This window comes from Panthera onca, chromosome A2 (assembly GCF_046562875.1).
Source record: "Panthera onca isolate mPanOnc1 chromosome A2, mPanOnc1 haplotype 2, whole genome shotgun sequence".
Lineage (NCBI taxonomy): Eukaryota > Metazoa > Chordata > Mammalia > Carnivora > Felidae > Panthera > Panthera onca.
Window position 1 is genome coordinate 113,028,710 of NC_138340.1, and position 27,976 is coordinate 113,056,685.

The window sequence follows — 27,976 nt, forward strand, 5'->3', positions numbered from 1 at the left end:
ATACTTCTCTTAAATATTGATGAAACAAGTAGACTAAAATTCAGCAGGGGTATAGATGACTTTAATAGCACTCTCAACCAGCTTGAACTAATAGACATTTATGGAAGACTCCACCTATCAACAGAAGAATACACATTCTTCTCAAATGCGTCTGAAACATTTATCAAGACAGACCATATTCTAAGCCATAACACAGGTCTCAATATGTTTTTAAAAATTCAAGTAATGCAATGTATATTACTTCACCAAAGTGGAATTATATCAGAAATCAAGAGCAGAGGGACACCTGGCTGGCTCAGTTGGTAGAGCATGCGACTCTTGATCTTGGAATTGTAGGTTCAGGCTCCACTTTGGATGTAGACATTACTTAAAAGTAAAATCTGAAGAGAAGAGAAGAGAAGAGAGAAGAGAAGAGAGAAGAGAAGAGAAGGGATCAAGCACAGAAGTGGCCTGGAAATCTTGAAATATTTGGAAGCTAAGCAACTCACTTCTAAATAATGCATGGATCAAAGAAGAAATCAAAAGAGAAATTCCAAAGTATTTTGAGCTGAATGAAAATGATACCAAACATAATTAAAATGTACCCTATAATCCAGCAATTGTACTACTGGGTATTTACCCAAGGAATACAAAAATACTAATTCAAAGGAATATATGCACCCCAGTGTTTATAGCTGCATTGTCTACAATTGCCAATTTATGAAAACACTACAATTGTACATTAGTAAATGAATACTACTATGAATACATACATATACATACAATGGAATATGACTCATCTATAAAAAAAGAATGCAATCTGCCTTTTGCAATGTCATGGATGGAGCTAGAGACTATTATGCCAAGTAAAATAAGTCAGAGAAAGACAAATTCCCGTATGATTTAAGAAACAAAACAAATGAGTAAAGGGGGGGGGGGGAAGGAAAGCAAGATAAAGAAAGGCAAACCAAAAAACAGACTCTTAACTATAGAGAACAAAGTGATGGTTACCAGACAGGAGATGGATGGGAGGTGGATTAAATAGGTGATGGGGATTAAGGCGTGCACTTGTCATGATGAGCACCAGGTGATGTATGGAAGTGTTGAGTCACTATAATGTACACCTGAAACTAATATTACACTATATATTAACTAACTGAAATTTAAATAAAAACTTTAAAAAAATAAAAATAACTCCAGTTTAAAAAAAATGTGAGATGAGGCTTACAGTATCACTGAGAAAGAAATTTATACATAAAAAGAAAGATCTCAAATTAATAAACTTACGCCTTAAGAAACTATAAGGAAGAAGGTAATTATAAAGAAAAAAGTTGGGGCACCTGGGTGGCTCAGTTGGCTAAGCATCCCACTCTTGATCTCAGCTCAGATCATGATGTCATGGTCATGATACTGAGCCCCAAGTCGGGCTCTGCTCTGAGCATAGAGTCTTTTGAATTTTCTCTCCCCCTCTCTTTCTGCCCCTTACCCCACTTGCATGTGCTCTCACTCTCTCTCTCTCAAAATAAATAAATTAACTTTTTTTTTTTAAATAAGAAAAAAAAATCAGTGAAATCCAAAACTGGTTCTTTGAGAGCCTCAGTAAACTGAAAAACCACTGGACTGACTGAACAATTTAAGAAAGAAGATACAAATTACCAATATCAAGAATGAGCATGGTAACATCACTACAAGTTCTACCTATATTAAAAGAATAATAGGGGTGTCTGGGTGGCTCAGTCATTTAAGCATCTGACTCTTGATTTCAGCTCAGGTCATGATCTCAGGGTTGTGAGAGTTCCTCTCTGATCATGGAGCCTGCTTAAGATTCTCCCTTTCCCATGGAGCCTGGGTGGCTCAGTTGGTTAAGCATCCAACTTCAGCTCAGGTCATGATCTCACAGTCTGTGAGTTCAAGCCCTGCATTGGGTTCTGTGCTGACAGCTCAGAGCCTCGACCCTGCTTCAGACTCTGCGTCTGCCCCTCCCCTGTTCACACCTCTGTCTCTCTCTCTCTTTCTCTCAAAAGTAAATAAACATAAAAAAAAATTAGAAAAAAAAAAAGGAGAAAGATTCTCTTTCCCTCTCCTTCTGCCCCTCCCCAACTTACATGCATGCTCTCTCTCTCTCCCTCCTCTAAAGAATAAGATGATCTTATGAAAACATTTACGAAAATAAATCTTACAACTCAGATGAAATTGTCAAATTCGTTAAAAGACACAAACTACCAAAGCCCGCTCAAGAATAAATTAATAACTTAATCTTATATCTATTAAAAAGAAATTAAATTTGTAGTGAAAACCTTTCCTTAAAGAAAACTTCAGAACTAATTGTCTTAACTGGTGAATTCTACCAAATAGAAAATTGAAGAGACAAATATTCTATGAGACCAATCTTCTATGAGATTCTAAGAGATTCTCTCTTCTATGAGACCAATTCTATGAGACCAATATTACTCTGGTATCAAAATTAGACAAAGATGTTACAAGAAAATAAGTTTATAGATAAATTTACTTCATGAACATAGATGGAAAACTTACTAACAAAATTTTAGTAAGTCTAATCAACAATGTATAAAAAGAATGCTATATCATCACCAACTAGGATTTATCTAAGGAGTACAAGTATGGCCTAACATTAAGAAATTAATGTGATACCTCTTATTAAGAAAAAAATAATCATCTCAATCAATGTATAAAATTCAGTTGACAAAATGCACTGTCTATTCCTGATAACTCTCAGCAGACCAGGAATTAAAAGAAATTTTCTCAACCTGATAAAAGGCATAAACAACAAATCTATAGCTAACATCACTCTCAATAGTGAGGGAACTAAAATCAAGAACAAGACAAGGATGTACACTCTCACCACTTCTATTCAACATTGTGCCACAAGTTCCAGCCTGTGCAATAAGGCCAGAAAATAAAAGGCATCCAAATAGGAAAGAAAGAAAACTGTCTTTCTTCATAGACAACATGACTATCTATATAAATAATCCTATAGAATGCACCAAAAAGAAAGTACAAAAATCAAAAAATAGGAATTGAAATTTTAAAAATAATTTCATGTACAATATTGTCAAAAATATGAAATACTTAGGGATAAATTTGATAAAAGATTATAAGATCCATGCACTGAAATATATAAAATATTACTAAGAAAAATGAAAGGAGACCTAAATAAGTTGAGGAATATACTATGTACATAAATAAGAAGAGTCGATATCATTGAGGCGTCTGTTCTCTCCAAATTGATCTATAGGTTCAAGGCAATACCAATCAATATTTCAGCAGGCTTTTTTGTAGAATTCGACAAACTGATTATAAATGAAAATTCAAAAGGATAAAATAATCAAAACAACTTTGAAAAAGAACAAAGTTGGAGAATTTGTACTACCTAATTCCAATTCTTAATATACAGCTATATTAAAATAGATCAATAGAGCAGAATAGAGTTAAGAAATACACCCACACACAGATGGTTAATTGTATTTAGACAAAAGTACAGTAAAGGCAATTGAATAATGAATGTATGGTCTTTTCAAGAAATGATGCTATAGCTGTATCAACAATATACAAAATAATCATCTTCAATCCATGTCTCAGATCACAGATTAAAATTAACTCAAAATGGATTACAGAATTTACTATAAAACCTAAAATTCAAAAACTTCCATAAGAAAATCCAGTAAGAAAACCTTAGCAAAGATTTCCTAGATGCAACACCAGAAGCACAATTCATAAAAGAGAAAAAAAAATATGATAAATTAGACTTCACCAAAATCAAGACCTTTGCTATTTGTAAAATGCTTTTAAGAGATGAAAAGATAGGCCATAATCTGAGAGAAAATATTTATAAGTCACATATCTAATAAAGGACTTGTGTCCAAAATATACAAAAACTCCCAAAGCACAATAATAAGAATATCAACAACCCAATTGAAAAAATGGGCAAAAAGAGCACTTGGGTGGTTTAGTCAGTTGGGCGTCTGACTCTTGATTTCAGCTCTGGTCGTGATCCCAGGGTCATAGGATCGAGCCCTGCATCAGGCTCCACATTAAGGCTTCGTGCTGAGTGTGGAGCCTGCTTGAGATTCTCTCTCTCTCTCTCTCCCGCTGCCCATCTCCCCTGCTCACTTTTTCCCTCTCTGTCTCTTAAAAAAAAAATACAAAAGAGAAAAGAAAAAGAAAAATGGGCAAAATATTTGAATAGACATTTTACCAAAGAAGGTGTGCATATGGCAAACAACCACACAAAAAGATGCCAAACATCATTAGTAATTAGAGAAGTGCAAATTAAACTCATAATTGAGATATCATGACACACCATTACAATGGTGGAAACTAAAAAGACTGACTCTAGCAAGTGTTGGCAGTGATATGAAGCCAGAAGCATTCCATATTTTGCTAGTGGTAATACAAAATGGCAAACTCACTTTGGAAAACAGTTTGGCAATTTCTTAAAGAATTAAACATACATCTACTATCTGATCCAAGCATTCCTCTTCTAGGTATTTACCTGAAAGAAATGAACTCATTTCTTTGTGTCCACACAAAGTCTTGAATGTGAATATTCATAGCAGTTTTACTTGTAATAGCCCAAAACTGGGAATGACCTAAATTCATATCAAGAGGTGACTGAATATATAAATTGTGGTATATTCATACAATGGAATACCATTCACCAATAAAAATAATGAAATGTTAATTTATTCAGTATTATGAATAAATCTCAAAGCAATTATGTTGAGCAAAAGAAGCCAGAGGAAAAAAGAGTACATACTGTATGATTTCATTTATATAAAATTTTAGGAAATGAAAAATAATATGTAGTAACAGCATGCCCGTGATTATAGGAGAAGAGGGTTGGCAGCTGAGAGGTGTGGGAGAGGGGGATTACAAAAAGCTGTAGGAAACTTCTAGAGGTAGTGGATATGTTCATTATCTTGACTGTGGTAATGGTTTCATGGGTGTGTAGTTATGTCTAAACTTACCAAGTTCTACATTTTAAACATATACAGCCTGTTATATGAAGACTATAATAACTCATTATAGCTCTAAAATACATGAAATTAGGGGGTGCCTAGGTGGCTCCTTTGGTTGAGCATCCAACTCTTGATCTTGGCTCTGGTCATGATCTTACAGTTTGTGGATTTGAGCCCCATGTTGGGCTCTGTAGTGACAGTGCAGAACCTCCTTGGGCTTCTCTCTCTCCCTCTCTCTCTCTCTCTCTCTCTGTCTTAAGATAAATAAATGAACTTATAAAAAATAAAATAAAATAAAATGTATGAAATTTAAAATTCTTTAGGAAGGTTTAACTTTTTAAAGCCCTTCTGTATCTCTTTACAAAATGCCTATAATTTCATATATTTTTATATCAGATTCTCTTAAAACATGTAATAACCTATAACATATTTACATAACATAGAAACTCATGATCTTACTTTCATTTTGTTCTTATCTTTATTCTTTTCTATCTTTATAACATTATTTCAGTAATACTCATTTAACCTGTTATTGTATATTTTTCAAAAGGTAAAAGATACATTATTCTGTAGGAGTGAGATAGCCCTCCTACATTTACTGTCTCTAATTTACTGGTATTATGTTCTGGCACACACTAAGTCTTAGTTTCATTGCAAAATGAGGCAATTTTATAACAAAGTTGACAGAAAATCTGTGCTCAGTGCTTGACAGAGTTGGTATGCAACTTTTTAAATTTCTGTATATTCTGAGGCACCTGGGGGGCTCAGTTGAGTAAGCATCCAACTTCAGCTCAGGTCATGATCTCACAGTTTATAAGTTCAAGCCCCCCATCAGGCTCTGTGCTGATAGCTGGAGCCTAGAGCCTGCTTCAAATTCTGTGTCTTCCTCTCTTTCTGCCACTCCCCTGCTCACACTCTGTCTCTCTCTCTCAAAAATAAACATTAAATTTTTTTTAATAAAAATTTTCAAAAAATAAAAAGTGAAATAAATTTCTGTATATTGGACAGTCACCTAACTGAAAAGTGAGGCTTTTTGTGATGATGATCTTCAGAAAACTTCAGAAAGGAAATAGATTATTCAGTAACCCAATACAATTGTGGTTTACCCATCCTAAAAATAGACCATAAATACCTTAGAACTTTAAAAGTTCTATTGTTCAAACAAAAGAGTTTACATTATAGTTGCCAGACTAAGATTAACACAAGAATTTCAGACTATTTTATAATCATTCCCGAAGAATTCTCCTGTTATTAGGTTCACAAATGTCATTACTTCTAGAGTGAATGCCAAGAGACAATTTTAACATATGAAATGCCTAGGGACACCTGGGTGGCTCAGTCAGGTAATTGTCCAACTTCAGCTCAGGTCATGATCTCACGGTTCGTGAGTTCAAATCCTGCATCGGGTTCTGCGCTGACAGCGCAGCTTTAGGTTCTCTGTCTTCTTCTCTCTGCCCCTCCCCAATTTGTGCTCTCTCATTAGGTGTCTCAAAAATAAGTAAACATAAAAACATTTTTTTAATTAAAATAAAAAAGAAATGCCTAGTAGTTTTCTGTCTACTTTGCTATTCAAAATAATTACTCACTACAAAACTGTAAGATATTTTAGATTTCTGAAATAAATCCCCTATGCATGCTGGACAAGAGTAAGGAGAAATCATTATCATATTATTTATCCTCTGATCATTGTGACCGCTACCTCTCCACTGGGAGGGCTGACAGAATGGTTACTTGCATTGTGCTTTCTCTGTATAAAACCTAGGATTTTGCATCATATAATCCTTCTTCTGTAATAATACTGAGTTAAGCTTAACTCTAAAAACAATCCAAGAAGATAGGAAATGATATCATCCCCCTTGGAAAGATGAGGAAACTGAGGCTTGGTAAGTTTAAGTGATATGCTCAGATATTGCAGCATTTTATTTACAAATGGGAACCCCAAAACAAGCTTTAAATTAAGATATTAGATAAATGTTTCTGTCAATAAGTCATGAAACTAGAAAACTTTCAAGCTTGAAATGCTGGCTAGTAAAATTCTTACTTTCTGTCTTGCTTCATTTCTACCTAGATTTTTGTCTTATCTTAGGGTATAATATTCCATCTAGTTTAACAGGAATAAAGAAAATATGACTGTCATTTCTTCAGTGAGTCTTAGCTGTCAGAACTTGTGAGTTAATCTGTAATTTTTAAATGATAGTAACAGTGAAATACCAAAAGGATAAATTGCTCAGAGAGTCACTTTGGGATAAGATTCCTGTATGTGTTGAGGACATCAGGTAATATGGGTGGTGAAATTTTTCTAAGATATATTCTACTCTTACTCTTGTCTCCTAATTATATTTGATATTTTACATTATTGGTTCTGTTTAAGATTGGTTAACTTCTCTAGGTTCCATTACGCTCTCAAACTGAGGTTTTAACCAAAGTATTTTATTCATAGACAAGTCTTCCTGAAGTTTCTATGTTAAAAATTTTTAAATTAAACAAGTCTGAATGGCTTTCTGTGGTCCTGGGGACATTGGCTTCTATTCTAAATGGAGCTGTTCATCCAGTATTTTCCATCATCTTTGCAAAAATCATAACTGTAAGTAAAGCTAATTTGCTAATATTTTTAACAATTTTAAATTTTTTTTAACGTTTATTTATTTTTGAGACAGAGAGAGACAGAGCATGAATGGGGGAGGGTCAGAGAAAGAGGGAGACACAGAATCTGAAACAGGCTCCAGGCTCTGAGCGGTCAGCCCAGAGCCCAATGCGGGGCTCGAACTCACGGACCGCAAGATCGTGACCTGAGCCGAAGTCGGACGCTTAACTGACTGAGCCACCCAGGCGCCCCATTTTTAACAATTTTAAACAAAGTGTAGCCTGAGAGAACAGACCTGATGTACTTTGACTCAGCAATGGGGAAATTGGGACTTGTGGTGGGTCACCCATAGTGTGGGATCCATGATAGGAAGGTTAACTAATGTTCTCAGGGGATAAGCCAGCCTCTATTGTGAAGTCTTGGCTGGGCCTTGTTGACTGGGCAATCAGTAAAGAAATTACTTTGTTTTCTAATTTTGACTCCACTGCCGTATCAGCATTCCAAAGCACTGAAGCAATAAAATAGACAAAGACGACTACTCTTCTTTCAACTAGTCCAAACAATGGCCATTTTTTATTACCAGTCAGCTCACGAGGGAGAGGAAATAACAAGAGCTTGAGATTGTGCTGAGGGACTCAGGAGAGTTGCTGGATTCAAGGACTGAGCCACGTTAAGTCTTCAGTCCCAGATTTGCACAGCTATGCTGTGTCAACATAGATGGCAATATATGTATAATTACTAATTATAGGAACAATTTCTAGGGACATGTATAAAGACCTCACGCTGCAGGTTAATACCTTAAATAAAATAATATTAAGAAACCTAAATTATTAGCAGTTAATAGAAATAGTAATTCAAACAAACTGGTAGTTTCTTTGAAAATATACTGTGATAATCACAGATAGAAGACTCATTGTCTGATCTCATATTTACATAGCCTAAGTGAGAAAATTGACAGCAAATCATTTTTTTATCATATGTAATGAATGTAGTGAATAGAATAATGGTGCAGTTCTTTTCCCCAGGAAATGTATATATAATCTTTTTCTTATGTTGAAATCCAGTCAAAAATTCCTGATGGATAGACGTTTTAGTTTTTTCTCTTTCTTTTGTATTTTCTTCCAATAACCTGAATAAAAAATCTCTTTTTTCTCAGATGTTTGAAAATGATGATAAAACCACATTAAAGCATGATTCAGAGATTTATTCCATGATATTTGTCATTTTGGGTGTTATTTGCTTTGTCAGTTATTTCATTCAGGTAAGCTTTTAATGAATTAAACAAGTTTGAACATGATTACTTTTTATGTCATCCTCTCTGAGTTGAAAATAACAACAAAATATAATAAAGTATAAATAAGTAAATATAGTAATTAACTGTTACAAAGAAATAGAAAAAAGAGTTAAGAATAAATATACCTTTCTTTTGTTTTCCAGGGATTATTTTATGGCAGAGCAGGGGAAATTTTAACCATGAGATTAAGACATTTGGCATTTAAAGCCACGTTATATCAGGTCAGTGTTTCATTTATCTTTTTCTTATTTTATTTAAAATGTGTTCTTAAATATTCTAGTAGTTTTTCAAGTCAATTTCTTCACATAATCTTTCCTTTGATCCTTTGAAAGCGTGCTTTTTGTGTTCCCACCAACACCTGACATTAGAATTCTTAGTTTATTTTTCTAATAGAAGCAAGTCCAAAATTGTTATGTTTGAAAATACAACTTACAAAAAAAAAAAAAAAAGAAAATACAACTTACAGAAAACAATATTTAGAGTCCATTCCTTTTCCTTGCATTTATCTAGACAAATCTTTTTTTTTTTAAATGGATAATGTAGTGTACTAGGATCAGATTGAAAGACCAAATAAAAAGTGAAAAGAAGAATTAAGAGCTACAGTATATTGGGGAACATCTTTTAAAAGGAGGAGTTAATTCCTCTAGCTATCATCCATGTGCACTGCTTAAGTTTCCTCACTCCCCACTTCTGAAAGCAGTCAGTCTCTCTGTCCTCATCAGAAGAGTCCTGAATTCAGGTAGCAGTCCAGCTGGCGGGTTGGCCTGCCATATATAGATGATCAGCCATACCTGTGAAATAACTAAAAATAGGTAGATCAAGTAGTAATCTTGAGAAGTGAGTCTTAGGGGCAAATGGCAGGAATGTCTCAGATTGGCACTTCTAAAATTCTTTCAGGAGGCTGAGATGTATTGGGTTCCCTGAAAGCCGGTAATCATTTGGAGCCCTTCATCATACTTTCTGTCACCAGAGCTCCCTATGCAAGAGCAAATAGCTTCCTGCCAAGTTCATTTCTTGTCAGAAATAGAATTACTGTCACACCAGCTGAGTTGTCAAAACCAGTTTTTACCTCTTGTGACTTTTAGCAGTAGCGCTCAGAGGACTGCCGCGTAACAAAATGCCCAGGCCTTTGTGCTCTTGGGAAACTACAAGATACAAAATTCAACCCCACTAGTGCAAGGTTTCCCATAGCAACTTGATGCTCTGAAGAGGTTGGTGCCTGACATTCTGGTCAAAGGCCTATCAGAGATAATTGGAGACTCTCCTTAAGCCAGAAAAAAATCTATTTGAGGGATTATGAAACCAGTGAATGCCTGCACAACTCACTCAAGCTAAACTTGTACTTTAATTTTTTTTTTTTTTACTTCTGAACATTTTATGTCTTTACCTCAAATCTTTGAAATAAGGTGGAATTTTAATTAACTAATTAAAATTTCATACTTATTGACAGTTTCTGGTCATTTTTGTTTTTCTTTATGAGTTTATATGTTTCCATATTCAAGGAAATTTATTTTTAATTTCTAGGGATTTTTGACAGTGTTCTCTGAATGTCTGAATATTTTGAACAAAAGAATATATAACTTAACCAAACATTACTTTGAACTGCCTTTCGAGAGATTCAGTGTGCTTTTGGTAGAAGAGTCTCAAGTCTAGCACCCAGTTTAACTAGTGGTTATTGTTAATCCAGTATCTTGATGGTTAATACTAGACATTAATCCTCTTCTTAACATTAGTCATGTGAATAGCTGGATAGTAACACTCTAGGCTAAAGTAGCTTCTGCCCATAAGAAGCCCCCAGTTTTTAAGCCAAAAACTCTGGTCCTGCAAAAATACACACAAAGACACACACAGAAACTCTGCACTATTCATCAGATGTTATTATATTCCTCCATAAATTCAACTCAGCCCCTTCCAGCTGATTGTTTGTTTTCCCTCTGTATCCTTCAGCATTCTTTTTTGTTTCTTGTCTTTGCTTTCTTTTTTTTTTTTTTTTTTTTCAACGTTTTTTATTTATTTTTGGGACAGAGAGAGACAGAGCATGAACGGGGGAGGGGCAGAGAGAGAGGGAGACACAGAATCGGAAACAGGCTCCAGGCTCCGAGCCATCAGCCCAGAGCCTGACGCGGGGCTCGAACTCACGGACCGCGAGATCGTGACCTGGCTGAAGTCGGACGCTTAACCGACTGCGCCACCCAGGCGCCCCCTTTGCTTTCTTAAAATGGAGGGGGAACAATAGGATATTTGGCCTTTTCTTCATAAATATCTTCCCCATTTCAGTTTTGTCTATAGTAAGGGGTGCTCCCAATGTGCAGTTTAGCCTAACTCTTATTACCTGTGTTGTTGTCCTAAGGCTTTCTAAGGCTTAAAAAGCATGCTGAGACTTGTGTTGTTTTTATAACTAGTTTGGAACCTCATTTGAGGTAGAAGTATTTATGGAATCAGGTGTGGTCTTTTTATAGGTATAAAATCTGTATTTTATTTGATTAGTTGACATCCTTCCACTTGAAAAGAATGTTCTAAGTGTTGCTGACTTCAATGGTTGTAAATAATTCATTGTTCAAAGCTAAATTTATATTTCCTAATGATAAATATTGACCTGTAGATCTGTTGGGTTTGTGAACAGACACGTATTTTTGCCTATTTCTCTTTACATTAGATTGGCTAGGGCTTCTTTGGGGGGTCTTTAAATCATGAGATGATAGAATTAATGGTAAGCACTAAGGGATCTCAAAAAGCTACTTCCAAAAGCTTTTGAGGTATTAAGTCCTGACACAGGAGAAACAGGTAATGAAACTCAACTGTAATGCTTCAGTTCAATGGGAGATAGAACAGGATAGTTGAATAAAACCTCTGGCATTTGGTTGCATAGGTTCAAATCCTGGCCTTAGCACTTGCCAGCTATGTGGCCTTGGGCAAGTTATTTAATCTCTCAGTACCTCGGTTTCCTCATTTATAAAATATGTATATTCATAGTATCTACCTTATACAGTTATGATGATTGATTGAGAAAATACATACCAAATGTGTAGGCATCATAGTGTTATTGTATTTTTCACTTCTAGCGTATTACTGACAGGGAAAAAAAATGGATTTACTACTATCAAAAAACTTGATAGCCTTACTTACAATCATTTTACCATCAGAAAAAGAGAAAGCAAGCCAAATTTTATTTGACACCAGCTATGTTCCAGAAACTCTTAAATGTTTTAGCACATATGGCATATGCTGGAATACAGTGCCTAGAGTACACAATACTGACTTGTTGGAAAGTAATTTTGGACATTTTGCTGATTGAAGATCAGATAATGACTAAGACTAGTCGTATATATATACTATACCTAGTGTGTTATAGGAAGATACTCTAGAATCAAGAATGTAATATTCCATAATAAATTATCTTTCTACATTTTTACTTTATATTGTATCTAAAAATTCTTTGTGTGTTCCATACCGTGTTTAAATAAAGAAATAATTAGAATATGTAAAGTTTATCTTAATTTTTTTAGTATAACAATAAAAAAAAACAGGTAATGCCGTCCAGTTCAAGAATGCTATAGTTATTATCATTGCTGATGTATGTTCACAATATGTTAGGCTCATGAGTGGGGCTGTGTTTTCAAAGGGACAATTGGTAGTACAGATTGTGATTTCTGTAGGATGCCCTTTTGGGCATCTTGGACCCTCAACTCTTTGGGACACCTTCCCAATGCAAGGGCTTACAGAGTAGTGCTGTCATGCTGGGGTTGTGCCCACCCTTGCTCTTGTCATATTCCTCCATGGGAACTTTCTTCTCACATAACTGTATGATTAATGCACAGCCCTCTATCTGTTATGCTTCTTTTTCCTTAGTTGCCTGAAACATGTAACCTGGGTGTCAGGGCTCTGGCTGAGGTGTAAGCCAACAATTCTTTGGCTTTTCACTTACTAAAAATAAGTCATTTTTCAGAGACAGGCTCCATATGATTTTAATCCACAAGAGATCTAAGTGGTTTGAGTAAGTGGGAGGAAACATTCAATAGCTAATAAAAGGAAATCAGAATGCCTCAGGTTGAGAACTGCTAAGAAGTGCTATCTCTATTTGCTGTTGAAAATGAAATTGGCTATAATGTTATGCTTTTATTGCTTGTATTTTTGACCTATCTCCTTCAGATTGCATGCTTCTTGGCCACAGGGGTTTTACATCAGCCTCTTTGCCTCTTTAGCCTCTCACAATGCCCAGTGGTTATAGGATCTCAGGAGTAATATGAAGTATCAGGGAAAATCTTGCCTAAGTGGGTCCTAAAGAGGAGATAGACTTTTTATCATTAATCAGTTTAGATAGAGAGTTTTGGAAATATTTCTAAATCATGTTGTGCGTTACCTTTTTAAGTAGTCTGCTCTTCACTGAAATTACAACTTACTTAGTGGTTCAAAATGACCATTTTTGATGTTGATTATTATACAGTACTGTAGCATTGGTAATGGTTCCAAGATATTGGGCTTACTTTCTTCATTTTGTATCTAAGTATAGATCTTTGTGAAGTAAGAAACAAAAGTCATTTGATCCATACTATTTATAAGAATTAAATACCTGTGAGTGAGGGAGAAGGTAAATGCCTTCTGACTTAGAGCAGAATCATAAATCAGAGAACAATCTTTTTGATAACAATGTTTGTTTCGTTTTCTTTTGTCTTGTTTCTGATAACCGTATATTAATTCTCCTTTTTCTCTAGGATATTTCCTGGTTTGATGATAAGGAAAACAGCACAGGAGCCTTGACAACAATATTAGCCATGGATATAGCACAAATCCAAGGAGTATGTACATTGTTTTTATTTTTAAATGGAGTGTGTATTCTGTGTGTATGTGTAGACACATACATACCTGTACACACACATGTGTCAGTGCATATTTGTGAGCAATACTAAGATTACCCACATCTTTAAGGGGACCAGGCAAGTCTCAAGACTAACTGGGAGCTCTCAAGAAAGGAAAGAGGGAAACCTTTCAGTTCTGGATATTTTTAACAAAACAAAACAAAAAAAAGATTTCATTGAATCACTACATTGTATACCTGAAACTAATAATAACATTGTATGTCAACTATATATATTCATATAAAAAATAGGGAAAAAAGGGGAAAAAAGATTTAGCAATTGTAATAGGATAACCAGAGGACTAAAGAAGATACTACAAATGAGTTAGAGAAAAGAGCTCCGAATTAAATAGTAAGACTAGAAAAAGTAACAAAATGAAAACACACACACACAATTTAGAAGTTTTAATAAAAGAAGAAAGTGTAATTTTTCCTTCTAAGGGTAGATTTGTATTACCAAATAATAGAACAAGTTGGTTACAGTTGTTAATATTCATGTGCATCCATAATGGTTTGCAAAACTAATGTTTTGATGTAGAAAGGGTTCAAGAGGAAAAGTGGCATCATCTTTTTTTTTTCTGAACTCTTTTTCATTATTTGGAAGACAATGCCCTAAATTTATTAGATAGAATTTAAATTTTAAAATAGGCGCGCCTGGGTGGCTCAGTCGGTTAATCACCTGGGTGGCTCAGGTCATGATCTCCTGGTTCGTGGGTTCGAGCCCTGCATGGGGCCCTGTGTGACAGCGCAGAGCCTGGAGTCTGCTTCAGATTCTATGTCTCCCTCTCTCTCTGCCCCTCCCCTGCTCGTTCTCTGTCGTTCTCTGTCTCTCAAAAATAAATAAACGTTAAAAAAAAATTTAATTTTTTTAAATAAGGCTAAGGAATCAATTTTACTCGCGTAAGTGGAAAAAATCATGAATAATATTCACTTAATAGTTAAGTAAGAAGCGTAGCATTAATCTTACATAGCATAATAGAATGACAGTTTCTATGTTTAGGAATTATAGGGTTCACATACTAGGCAGAAATATCCCTATAATTCCAGTTGAATCCCCATTCCACAAAATTTGCCATTTTTTTTTCTTTTTCTTTACTGTGCTCTTTTTTTCTTACTATCTATCATTCAACATTTTTACAATCCCAGTGAAATTCTGCTAGCAGCCATATTTTATATATATTATATCATCTCTTTTAGCAAGTATTTGCTTCAGCCAAAAGAACAAATTAGAACTGAGACCAACATTACTTTCCTTACATTCATTAGTTGTTTTTAACAAATAGTGTTGTCTTTCATTGAGAAAAATTAATGAAAACATTTGTCAGCCTGATTGCTTACAAGCATCTGACTAATTCTGTTTGATCACTGGAAACTTTCTTGTTCCAATTTGTAAATGTTGGTCTCCTAATAATTTCTGGGCAAGTAAGACCATTTGCATTGAATAAAAAGTAGTAGCTAAAGAATAAATGATTGAATTACTGATGGCAGATTTTAAAGCTGTTGAATTTAGAAAGCAGAATAAGAAAAGAAGTTTTTTAAGAGTAAGTCTATGTCTACTACCATGTAATTAATTTACACAAACACTTGCTTTGCAGTATAAAGGTAGGTTCATATCTAACTTGAATGGATACTCTTTCTGCAGAAGGAAGAATTCTTTACCAATCCTGTTTATCTACTATGTATTTTCTCACAAACACACACTAGACTAGAGATGAATTAGGAAATAATTATTTGGGGTCATATTTCCTATTGTATCAATTTAAGGCATATTCCATTTCAGTTTCTTCATCATGTAATTTCAGTTAAATTTTATTTTATCATACATATTAGCATAAGTGTTCACAAACTAGCTCCTTAATAATAGTAAATATTATTTTGTAACCTTTACTAATGGCCAAAAATATATACACTCTTAGCCATTTTTAGAAACTCTGGTACTTTGAGAGTCATGAGAAAAACATGTTAGTAAAATAAAGTCATGGAACAACATGATTCCTGAAATAGTTTACTGAATACAACCAATTTAACTGATATTATTTCAGCCCAAGGTTATGGCTTATTGCCATACATCTGTCAACAGACTGTTTTCTGTGTAACATATAGTGTTATTAAAGGTACAAAGCCATTTTAGATTCCTTGGGAATCTAGGTTCCACAGAATTACAAGGTATTATTTCTGTATATTTTAGCAACCCCTTTTCATCACCCAAAAGTGTTACCTCATTTTTGTCCACAAGAAAGTGTGTTATTCATGCCACAATGTGCACTTGATACACCACTGACAGATACAATGTTAGTTCCAAGAATTCTTCTCATCAGAACTATAATTATATAGCCCCAAGAAATCATAAAAACTTCATTTATTAATTCCAAGAACCAGATGAATTGATTAGGTAGAACTAGAATATCATTACCTGGACAGGGATGACCTCATTTCCTGATTTAACTTTTTGACATAGGAAGTATATAAAAACAGTTTGATATTTTTTGTGATTCAAAAAAATGTTAGCAATCATCAAAATGACTTTACCATAGTATAACATTGGCAAGTAATTGTTGTTTTGCCTTACCATTCTAGGTTGAATTCATTAAGAAACATTACCAAGTCTACAGCAAAAGCTAATATCCAAAGCCAGAGTGGTTAAAGGTAGTTCTTGTAAAGGAAAATTTCAGTCTCAACCCTGAACTCAAAATATTTCAGTGAAACCTTATCACTCCTAAACCCTCAAACTGTTGTGTGGTAAGACAAGTCAAGATATTCAGCTTCCATATTTCACAAAAATAGAAATAAAAATAGTTAAATCTATAAGAGTAAATGAACTTCACCATTGACCATACTGGTCCAATAATATGTGATGTTATTTTCCACAAAATACCTGCTGATAAACAATACAGGAAATAAACTTAGGCTTTAAACATCTTACATTTTCACAGTTTGTAAATTTGTCCAACTAAGCTTTTTTTCCTACTCTATAAATCTTACCACCATCAGTTGTAATATATCTTAATAGATTCCACTTCAGTTTATACTGACTTCATTTTTTCTTAACTTCTTTGAAAATATTATCACCTGTAGTTGCTCCACACAGACCATTCATAGTAACAAATTTTTTAGTCACTTCAAACTCAGCATTGGCTCCTGATTTACCAGTACCAGTACCAGTAACATATGTCAACTCATCAAGAGCCAGGGAAAACTATTCAAAAAAGCTACCTGGTTTTTTATTGCTGTTGGTGTTGCTGCAATGTTGTCCACTTTTTGAGCAACTGTTCTTACCAAAAGGTTAATCATCATCTGATAATAGGTTTAAGCTCACTAAACACATTTCTTCCTCTGCTGCAATTAAACATGATTTAATTAACTCATTATCCATAACTGATTTTCTTTGCTTAACTAATGAATGAGCCACTCAGAAACTTACTTTGGTGTCAGCTTCATTTTCACTTTTCAGTTTTATGAAGAAATTCTACTGAAATCAGATATTCCACTTAAAATTTTCCAAATTTTCTGAATGTTGGTTTCTTGTGAATTAAGAATATAATGATGAATGCTTCATCTGGAAATGTTGACCTATTTTATATATTTTTAGTACTATGTAGTACTTTATAGCATAATAAAAACACTGTGATATCTGATCAGAAAAAGTAATCCACAGTCCATTATGCCTTAAAAGGACATTCAAAGTCTACTCTTCTCTTCCTTTCTTATTTTTAGATGATGTACATACAATGGTAATTTTTAAAACTAAGATAAAATGTCACAGTACAGCAATTCATGTGGCATTCAACATGCTGTCAAATTATAATTGCATCACAGATTTGTAGCACACTGAGCAACAGTACAAAGTGAGGAGAGTGGCACATATGGTTTCTCTAGCAACTACTCAATTCCATCATTATAATTCTAAGATAGCCACTGACAATAGGTAAAGAAAGACCATGACTGTGCTCCAATAAAACTTTATGGACTCTGAAATTTGCCTTTGTAAAATTTTGATGTGGATCTTTTTTGTATGTTCCTTATCTCTTAACTTCTTGAATATATGTTATACCATGATAACTTTTAATATCATTATCTACTAAGTCTAACATTTGTGTCAGTTGTGGGCTAGTTTAATTGATTGATTTTTATGCCATCATGGGTCCTATTTTGCTGTTTTGCATATCTGGTAATTTTTTACAAGATGGCACACATTGTAAATATAACATTTTGGGGTGCTGGATATTTTTATATTTCTATAAATATTCTTTTTTTTTTCCCTCTGGAATTCGGTTACCTGGAACAGTCTAATCCTTTTGGGTCTTATTTTAAGGTTTGTTAGGACAAGAGCCTACTGAGGTAAGACCTTTCTACATACTCTACCCAATGCCCTATGAGGACATGAGGTTTTCCAGTCCGACTGGTGTGACTGGGAACTATTCCCAGCCCTCACACATGCACTACTTAGCTGAATATTCAAGAAGGACCCTCTGCAGATACCCATATTTCTCTTTCTGTGTACCTCTCTCTTCTCTGGTGTTCTATACTGCAAACTCTAGCTTCCTTGAGATTCTCCATGCCCCAGATTCTCAGTTTTATCTTAACTTTGGGATAAAGTTAAACTTAAACTTAACTTTGGGAGTCTGTTAGGCTCTGTCTTAGTTCACTCACCCTCCACTTTAGCCTGGAAGCTCTTTCAAAGGCCAAACTGGGGCAATCATAGGGTTCACCTTGTTTGTTTCCCATCTCCGCCTTTGTTTCAGATGGGAGGATAAATCTATTTCCTGTTACTCCATGTTAACCAGAAACAGAAATCCTATCATATGGAATTTTATTTCTACAATTGCATACTGAGTTTTCTGTCATTTAGTTTCTTATGCTAGCCATCCCTCTTTGTACACTATCATTTTCTTACAAAAGTTGTATTCTCTACATTTAGCAAAATTCCATAGATATAGTAATAATCCATAAATAATTTTTATCTCAAGAATTATTTAATCATGACTTCCTGTTTTTAATTTCCGAGAAAAATTTGTATATTCATGCATGTTGCTAAAGAATCTATGGAAGTTTAACTAAATTTCCTCTGATTCCAGTCCTAAATTCTTTTCAGAGTTACATTATCCTCTAGGTCTTTAAGACTCTGTTCTATTTTCCTTCAGTTCTTGTAATATTTTTCAAGGCCAAATGTCTGTTTTTTATGTTAATTCTTCCTGGAACAGGAAAACTAAATTCAGATTCTTCTTATTCTACCACCATCCCCAATAGGCAGCTAGGTGGGAGGAGAGGAATATGTTAAGTGTATTCATTTGCTAGGGCTGCCATAACAAAAGTTACCACAGACTGGGTGGCTTACACAACAGTAATTTATTTCCTCACAGTTCTGATTGGAAGTCCAAGATCAAGGTGTCAGCAGGATTGGTTTCATTTTGAATCCTCTGTGCTTGACTTGTAGATAGCTATCTTCTTACTGTGTCCTCCTATAGTCCTTCCCATATGTGAGTACATATCTGCATTCAAATTTCCTTTTCTTTTTTTAAAGTTTTTTTAAATTTTTATTTACTTTTGAGAGAAAGAGAGAGAGGGCGAGATAGAGTGTGAGCAGGAGAGAGGCAGAGAGAGAGGGAGACACAGAATCTGAAGCATGTTCCAGGCTCTGATCTGTCAACACAGAGCCCAACATGAGGCTCGAACTCACGAACTGTGAGATCATGACCTGAGCTGAAGTTGGATACTAACCAACTGCACTACCCAGGTGCCTCAAATTTCCTTTGTTTATAAGGACATCAGTCATACTGGAGTAGGGCTCACACTAGAGACTTTATTTGAACTTAACTTACTTTACCTCTTTAAAGACCTCATTTCCAGGGCACCTGGGTAGCTCAGTCAGTTAAGCATCTGACTTCCGCTCAGGTCATGATCTCACAGTTTGTTTGATGCAGGGTTTGAGACCGCATTGGGCTCTGTGCTGACACCTTAAAGCCTGAAGCCTGATTCACATTCTCTGTCTCTCTCTCTCTGTCTCTCTCTCTCTCTCTCTGCATCTCCCCCTACTTGTGAGCTCTCTCTCTCTCTCTTTCTCTCTCAAAAATAAATAAATAAACAAAAAAATAAAGATCTCAAATACAAATATAGCCACATTCTGAGAAACTTGGAGTCAGGACCTCAAAATGTAAATTTGGGATGGGGGGAAACACAATCCATCCCATAACATACAACATCTCAACATCTTTTATCTCCGGCATCATCCTTCAACTGTCAAGAGACAGAGTGTAAATCAGTATTAAGTAGCAAATGACATTCATATTTCAGCCTCATAGGTCTTAGAGTTAATGTATAACATGCTAAGACAGTTAAAATACTTTATCTGTTGTCTTAGTTTTCATTATTCAATGGTTTGTTTGATGTTTGCAATTGTTACTTGTTTTTACATTTTTGGAGTTTTCTTTAATAGTTTATCGAGAAAAAGGGAAATAGCAGATTACCAAATACAGTCTTGAAGCTGAAGCCAGAAAAATTTTTTTTAGGAATAAGGCAGAGCCTTTAGGGAGGTAGGGCTTTTTATTGTTGTTATTTGTAATGATGATACTAATTTGGGGGTACTTTAGTAAAAACTGGTATAATCTTCTAGAGAAGAAATTTGACAATATCTATCAAGAATGTAAGAATGTATACCCTTTAACATATACCTCTAGTCTAGGTTTTCAACATTAGGAAATAAAAAATGAGCATAAAAATTATGCACAAAGGTGCTCATTACGTCTCTGTTTTAGTAAAGTTGGAAGCAATCTAAATATTTTTTGAAGACTATTCAGTGACCCAGGAAAAAGCTTACAGTATAATGTAAAGGGATAAAAGCAGGATACAAAGCTACATATACACAATAATCCAATCTGAATATGTTTGTGTATTTGTTTGAAAGGATGTAAATTTTAACATAATCCAAACCTTTTCCAATGGTCATATTTTCATGATCATAATAAAATAAATCTTTTAAAATATGAATTGATATCTTTGTTGATTATACCTGTTTTTCTAGATAAATGGGGTTCTCATTTTTTCATCCTAGCACTAAAGGAATTTAACATTTCAGTTTATTACTTATCATGTGTCCCACTGAAAGTTGATTCATAAGACATTTAGTTCTTGTAAAATAGTTATAAAGATATTTCTACTTATTTTGAGATTTTCTTTTAGAATTTCTTTAAGTTACCTTTTACCATGATGTTTCCAACTCCTTTTCTATCTTGATAATGCTGCTTTAGACTTTTTCTCAAGGAAATCAAATTATAAAATGCTCAAAATGGAATACAAGATACAATATCCAAAGCATACCTCTTAATATATAGTATCAATCATTCAATTCAGCACTATTGTGGTATAGTGACCAAGAGTGCCAGCCCCTCCATCATTGTAGGAGAAAGGGGAATGTTGGGTTTTGGAGTCCACATATTGTGAGTTAAGCTTCCTTGTGTGGTGGCAGCCTGGTGTGGGAAAGCCACACCAGAGCAGAATGAGAAGGGTATCCCTACAGGAGATAAATAGGGGCCGTGATGTCAGATTGGTTATCTACAGAGAGCTTGATCACATAAATCTATTAAAAATGGGAGCCAGGTTTATCACTGTTGCAGATGGGGGTACCAAATATAAGAAGGCACAAAACTGAAAATAACACTGTGGTGTTGGATTGGTATTGGAGATACTGATGTGAATTCATGGACTTCAAGATACATAAACAGAGAAATACAGATTTCAGTTTGTGCATACATCTGTACACACACACACACACACACACTCCCCAGTTCTGTCCACTGATACTCCATTAATAATTAGCACAACTAACACCATATATTTACTTCTAAATAACTTTGTCCACCGAAAGAAACTAGGACATCTTGAAGAAATGTTAGATTCCAGGGATAGAGTCTGGAGAACCTTTTTGTGTCAGAAAGTAAGGACATATTCAGAAAATGACAGGGACATGTCAAAGGACAACAATATCCAACATAAAGTAAACAAAGCATAATCACTCCTTAGTAGAGGACAGTTTTTAAAGTATGGGTATTATTTAATTTCTAAGTACAAGCTCAAAATAAACATGTAAGTATAAATCCTAAAAAAGAAAGCCTGTCTTGTTTTGTAAGAAACTATAATAGAAATTCTTGTAAATATAAAATTAATTGACTTTTTCCCCCCAAATCTGTCTGATTATAGGTAACAGGTTCAAGGATTGGTGTCTTAACACAAAATGCAACTAACATGGGACTGTCAGTTATCATTTCCTTCATATATGGATGGGAGATGACACTCTTGATTCTGAGTATTGCTCCAATACTTGCTCTGACAGGAGTGATTGAAGCCACAGCTATGACTGGATTTGCCAATAAGGATAAGCAAGAACTTAAGCGTGCTGGGAAGGTAAAATAAAGACTTGTTACCATCATAACATTTTAAGAGGAAAACAATGAGAGTTCCCATTTTTACAGTATGTTAACTTTCTTTCTTAGGAATCTGTAAAGTACATTCATTGAAATGCATACGGACTAGTTTAGGATGGGGTGTAGATATGCTATAGTAGTAGGATTCATGATTTAGAGCGTAGTCCCTAGAGTCAAATTGGCTGAATTAGAATTCAGATTCTATCACTAACAAATGTATGATATGAGCAAGTTATGTCAACCTTTCTGAACTTCAATTTATTCCTCTGTAAAGTGGTAATAATAATAATACCATTTTCAGATTTTTGTAAGTAGTACATATAACATTTAGCATTATTCTATGTAAGACATTTTAGGATAGTGTCTGGAAGACAGTAAGCACTCAGTGGTGTCAGCCATATTACCATATCATGGGGGAATTTGCTAACATCATGATTCCCCATTCTCTGATTGCTGGGTAATTAAATTTTCTTAAATGATTTTAGTTATTTTATTTTTCAAAATGAGGAGGAAATATAACAGTTACTGAAAATAAGGCAATTTGCTACTATTGATAGTGCCTAAAATAAGGCTTTAGAAACAAGGACCATCTTTATACCAATCAAAATGAACAATAATTTAAATACTGGGAAAATGCTTTGTCATATTTAAGCTTCTCAGGATCAATCATTATTTATAAAAATAAATCATTCTATTGGAGATTTAGGGAAACATTAGTATTATCATATCATAACATGTAAGAATTAAAAGAAATATCATTTAATCTAACCACTTACCTAAAGAAGGAATCCCTTGTCTGTCTTTTACCTGTCCTTTCCTTCCAGTGGTAGGCAGTGCATTACTTTCTCAAGCTGCCTACCTTTGAATATCCTTTGGCTCGTAGGCAGTTTGGGGTTGTTTTGGGGGGTTTTTTGGAGGAGGTTGTTTGTTTACTTATTTGTTTTTGGTGGCCTTCTACATTGCTTGGCTTTCATCTCAGTAGAGGTCCAAAGCGTGTTTCTTGTGGCAGCTTTTAGGAAGCCACATCGTTAAATGCCAAGTCTCCTCTTAGTCACCCATCCCCAGGTCTTTAAGCTATTCTTCTCATGATATAGTTTCAAAGAGCTTTATCACTTGGGTGAACATCCTCTGATTATAGAAATGATTTTAATACCAGTTATGGTCTATATCACAGTGACTATCACCATTGGCACACTATAAATAGCATGAATATTCATGAATAGGGATGCCAAGCACATGACTCATCAAAATTCGGCTTGTGTGACCCTTGGACCTTTCTACCTTTCTTGACTTAGATGAGGACACTTGGAATGTCTGGGCAGTAGAGACTGAATTATTTAGCATATATTTGCCTCAGAGACAGTGAAAAGTTGTTTGGCCCTCCCTGTGGTGAAAATTATCACAAATTCCAAAATTAATGGGGCCCTAATTGATTGTATTTTACTCATCTTAATTTTTATGTCATGAGCTTTAATTGTATATGTATCCTTAATTTTTCCTTTTCATATTATTAGAATAACTTCAGACTACACAATCAGTAACTCTAATCAAACAAACAGTCTGTGTCTTCCTCAGTAGCTTTTAATCTATTTACCAAATACCAAATAAAGCACATTGGTCCTTCTTCAGTTGCATATGTAGATTTGGACAAATCATCAAATGTTTTACTTTTCAGACTTAAAGATTTTTTTGTTCATTTTTTTTCCTCAAGGTTTTAGCCCTTTCACCTATTTTTCTTGCATACTACATAGTATTTTACAAATGGAGGTTTCTTTGAGTTTACTTTGAAATTAATGAGAATTTAGAACAACTCAAAGTCAAAATTGAGAGCAGAATCTGGATGTCCTGCCCACCTCCAGAAATCTGATTCTCTCCTGTAACCCAAGCTATTCTTTAAATAACACTGGGCGTCCATCCAGGTCTTCCTCTGTCCCTCAATCCACTCTGCCATTCTAGAAACAATGTGAAAGCAGGAAATTTCTCTTTCAAGTCAACATGTGTTCTCATGTCCAACAAGCTATTCTAAGCCAAAAGTCTCTTCCATTTTGGATCCCATGTGATTAAAAGAAGGAATCTTCTTTTCAAAAATTATATAAATATGGAAAATCATTAATTATATATGAATTAAATATCTTTTTAAGTTCACAAACATCAAAATGAGAAATGGCTGTATCTTATGCAGCATTTAATAGTCATACCCATATTACTTTACTGCAGTGTTTCTGAGTTTTTTGGGGGGTTGCTATTCTCATTTCTGTGCTAGAGTCAGACAATTTCTCAAATAATTACAAGTAAGTATTTGATTCTTTTTACTGTCTTCTTGAATTATCTCATAATTCCTTTGCACAATTGCAAATGACATAATGCTAATGTTTGATCTCTCTGACTATGGAACCAGTTTTAAAAAATTGTTTTTAACATTTATTATTTCTGAGAGAGAGACAGAAACACAGAGACAGAGTGTGAGCAGGGGAGGGGCAAAGAGAGAAGGAGACACAGGCTCCAGGTTCTGAGCTATCAGCACAGAGCTCGATGCATGGCCCAAACCCACGAACTGCGAGATCATGACCTGAGCCAAAGTCAGACGCTTAACCGACTAGGCCACACAGGCACCCTTGGAACCAGTTTAAATAGAAATTCAGTGAAGACCTGAAGGGGACTGAATTTAGATCAGCCAACTAAATCTTTTTAAAAATTTTCCTTGAGCCTGTTATCCTAAAATGTTATTTTCCTGTAATGTTTTTGGGAAAGAAAAAAAGAAGCTAAGAAAACTTGTCAGGAAAACTTAATTGACTTAATGCTTTATTTAATATGCCCCCAGTATAAGTGACTGGAATTCACAGACAGAGAAGTTAACCATTACTAATTTTATTTCTCTATCTTATTGTCCTATTTTATAAGGTAGCAACTGAAGCTGTGGGAAATATTCGGACTATAGTGTCATTAACAAGAGAAAAAGCCTTTGAGCGAACATACGAGGAGATGCTTCAGACACAACACAGGTGATTGTAGATTCATACTGAGTCCATTCACTAACTATAGTTGTCCCTGTGAAGGCAGCCTTCCTGGATGACTGCAGTGGTTTGCCTGCCAATTCATTTGCTCTGGAATCTTTCCTAATAATGGCATATCAGAATTTCTCATATGACTTCATCAAGAGGAGAACTGAGAACAAGCACAAGTAGAAAATTTTAGGTCCTCCCACATTGCTATGAACTATGCACATTTTTATTATTTTCCTGAAACAAAATTGAGGAAATAACATATTCAACAAAGAAAATAAGATTGCTCAGCCCTTTATACTGAATCTCCAAAATAGTTCATATTTGAAAATGAATGTATACATAACAAATGTGATCACTCCTTTTAATCTTAAACTAGTCCTCCTTATCACATTTACTTAATGATACTATTTGTATTACTTTATCAGAGAGATAGCTTTGTACTATTTTATTTTACACTCATGCTTGTGATTGATACCACCTTTTAATTTCCACTATTTATTGTGCTAGTGAAAGATTACAATAGAAAATATTTCTAAATGCTTCAAAACCAAATCTCTTCAAGTCTCATTAGCTGTTCATTCACAGACTTGTCCTCTCATTTGAAAGTATACAGAGGCAACTGTTACAATGAGCTATAGAGTGTATAGCTATAGAGAGAATCATTATGTTTTCTGTTTTCTCTATAATAATTATTATTTAAAAAAACTCACTTTCTCTCTCATTCTTAGAAAAATGTATAACATGGCTTAATGATATATAACATGGCCTTAAATAATATGGCTAATCTTCTGTATTCATTACTCTACATTTATTTAAATTACCTTGCTATACCTCATGTCCCATTATTTAGTAAATTTTATGCTTTTCAGAAATACTTTGAAGAAAGCACAGATCGTTGGAAGCTGTTATGCATTCAGCCATGCTTTTGTATATTTTGCCTATGCAGTGGGGTTTCGATTTGGAGTCTATTTAATTCAAGCTGGACGAATGACCCCAGAGGGCATGTTCATGTAAGTTGTGGAAATATTTAAACCCTGTAAATGGGTTATGTACTTAAATTAGCCAGAAAGATGCCTAGTTTATAGTGCATTCTCATCTAAATCACATGGTGGGAAAGACATGCTGGGAAAATTTTTAAATGTTTTTTGTTACTTAATATCTCTAAGTGCAGTCTACCTGGTAAAATACTGATACTGATATAGTACTAGAAAAGATGCCTAGTTTATAGTGCATTCTCATCTAAATCACATGGTGGGAAAGACATGCTGGGAAAATTTTTAAATGTTTTTTGTTACTTAATATCTCTAAGTGCAGTCTACCTGGTAAAATACTGATACTGATATGTACAGGCAGTCTAAGTTAAACACCCAAATAAATTTCTCCCTACTTCAGTTTACTGAATGTGGGAATGTAGGGGTAAAATATGCCTTCTTGTCATCCATTCCTTTGAGAATTTGTAAGCCGTCATGGAACTCCCAGGATGGAGATGGCATTATCAAATGTGATGTAAAGGTTGAGTTCTTTGCTAAGCAAATTGCTCCAGAAGAAATACACATAAATATTTCCCTTTAGAAAAATCACATTTGGAATTAATCATGGCATCCCATTGAGGCTGCCTCTTCCCAAAGCACTTGTTGGAGCTTCCATTTTGAATTCTGTTCACACAGTTTTGAGTTGCTTTACTTTCTAGGAACACCTAACTTCAACCTCTGAAATCAGAAAAATTAATTTTGAATGTTAATTCTGAACTTCTTAAGACTCTGTAAAATAACAGAACATTGCTAAGTTGTATCATAAATGCCACTGCTAGGGGCACCTGGGTGCCTCAGTCAGTGGAGTGTCAACTCTGATTTCGGTGCAGGTCATGATCCCAAGGTCATGGGATCAAGTCCTGCATCGGGCTCCATGCTGAGCATGGGGCCTGCTGAAGATTCTCTCTCTCTCTCTCTCTCTCTCTCTCTCTCTCTCTCTCTCTTCCTCTGCCCCTCTCCCCTGCTTCCATACTCTCTCTCTCTCTCTCTGTCTCTCTAAAAAGAAAAAATAAAATAAAATTTTAAAAAGCAGCCAGAGTGAAAAAGCTTCCCTGAATACAGAGTATTCAGTAGTGATCCAGGAAGGATAAAACCTCAGAAGAGAGCTAAAATATAGCTGTAGTAATAACTACTCTAGATCGACCTTAGCAAAGCTTAAAAACCTACAACTGATAAAGCTGCTCCACAATAAACCTAATGGCTGCCAGAACAAATTCAGTGTTCTTTAAAGAGGGACAGCAGTATGCAGACACTTACCAATATAATATTTATAACATCCACTTTGCAACACAAATTACTATAGACATTCACAGCAAAGGGAAAATGTGATCCATAAATAGAAAAAAAAACAGTTATAAAAATAGATCTATTAATGACAGAGATGATGAAATTAGGGGGCAAGCACATTAAATAAGTTACTATAAAAATGTTCAAGGATATAAAGGAAAACATAAATATAGTAAGAAAAAAATGGAGGAAAAAAAGGAACTACAAAGAAAGGAAAAATAAATGTCACTGCTAAATATTTAGAGCTAGAGAAATCTATACAATATTTGACTCCAAATGTAATGTTATGTTTTTTTACAAGCCTCCCAAAATATACACATCAAAGTAAGGATCAGCCTCTTTAGAACACTGACTTGGGAGATGACACCTATACAAAACATGCTGCCATTTGGCAAAATATGTTGGGAACTCCTCTTTGGGATTCACCTCCCAAGACTCAGGCACATTCTTTTGAATTCCTCAGTGATGGCACATATTTGTATTTTGAGAATATATTCAATATGAGGAGATGACAAAAAATCATTTAAAGCCAAATAATTTCAGAA

The 27,976-nt window shown here is 34.6% G+C and overlaps 1 protein-coding gene across 1 annotated transcript in view; it reads left to right on the plus strand.

Annotated features, from left to right (window-relative positions):
• Positions 1–27,976, plus strand: part of ABCB5 (ATP binding cassette subfamily B member 5) — a 116,543-nt gene that overhangs the window by 61,270 nt on the left and 27,297 nt on the right. The window contains exons 16-22 of the mRNA XM_078441464.2: positions 7,399–7,542; positions 8,699–8,803; positions 8,980–9,057; positions 13,549–13,632; positions 21,885–22,088; positions 25,010–25,110; positions 25,983–26,123. Coding sequence (XP_078297590.2) covers positions 7,399–7,542; positions 8,699–8,803; positions 8,980–9,057; positions 13,549–13,632; positions 21,885–22,088; positions 25,010–25,110; positions 25,983–26,123 — 857 coding nt within the window. The remainder of the gene's footprint in view (positions 1–7,398; positions 7,543–8,698; positions 8,804–8,979; positions 9,058–13,548; positions 13,633–21,884; positions 22,089–25,009; positions 25,111–25,982; positions 26,124–27,976) is intronic.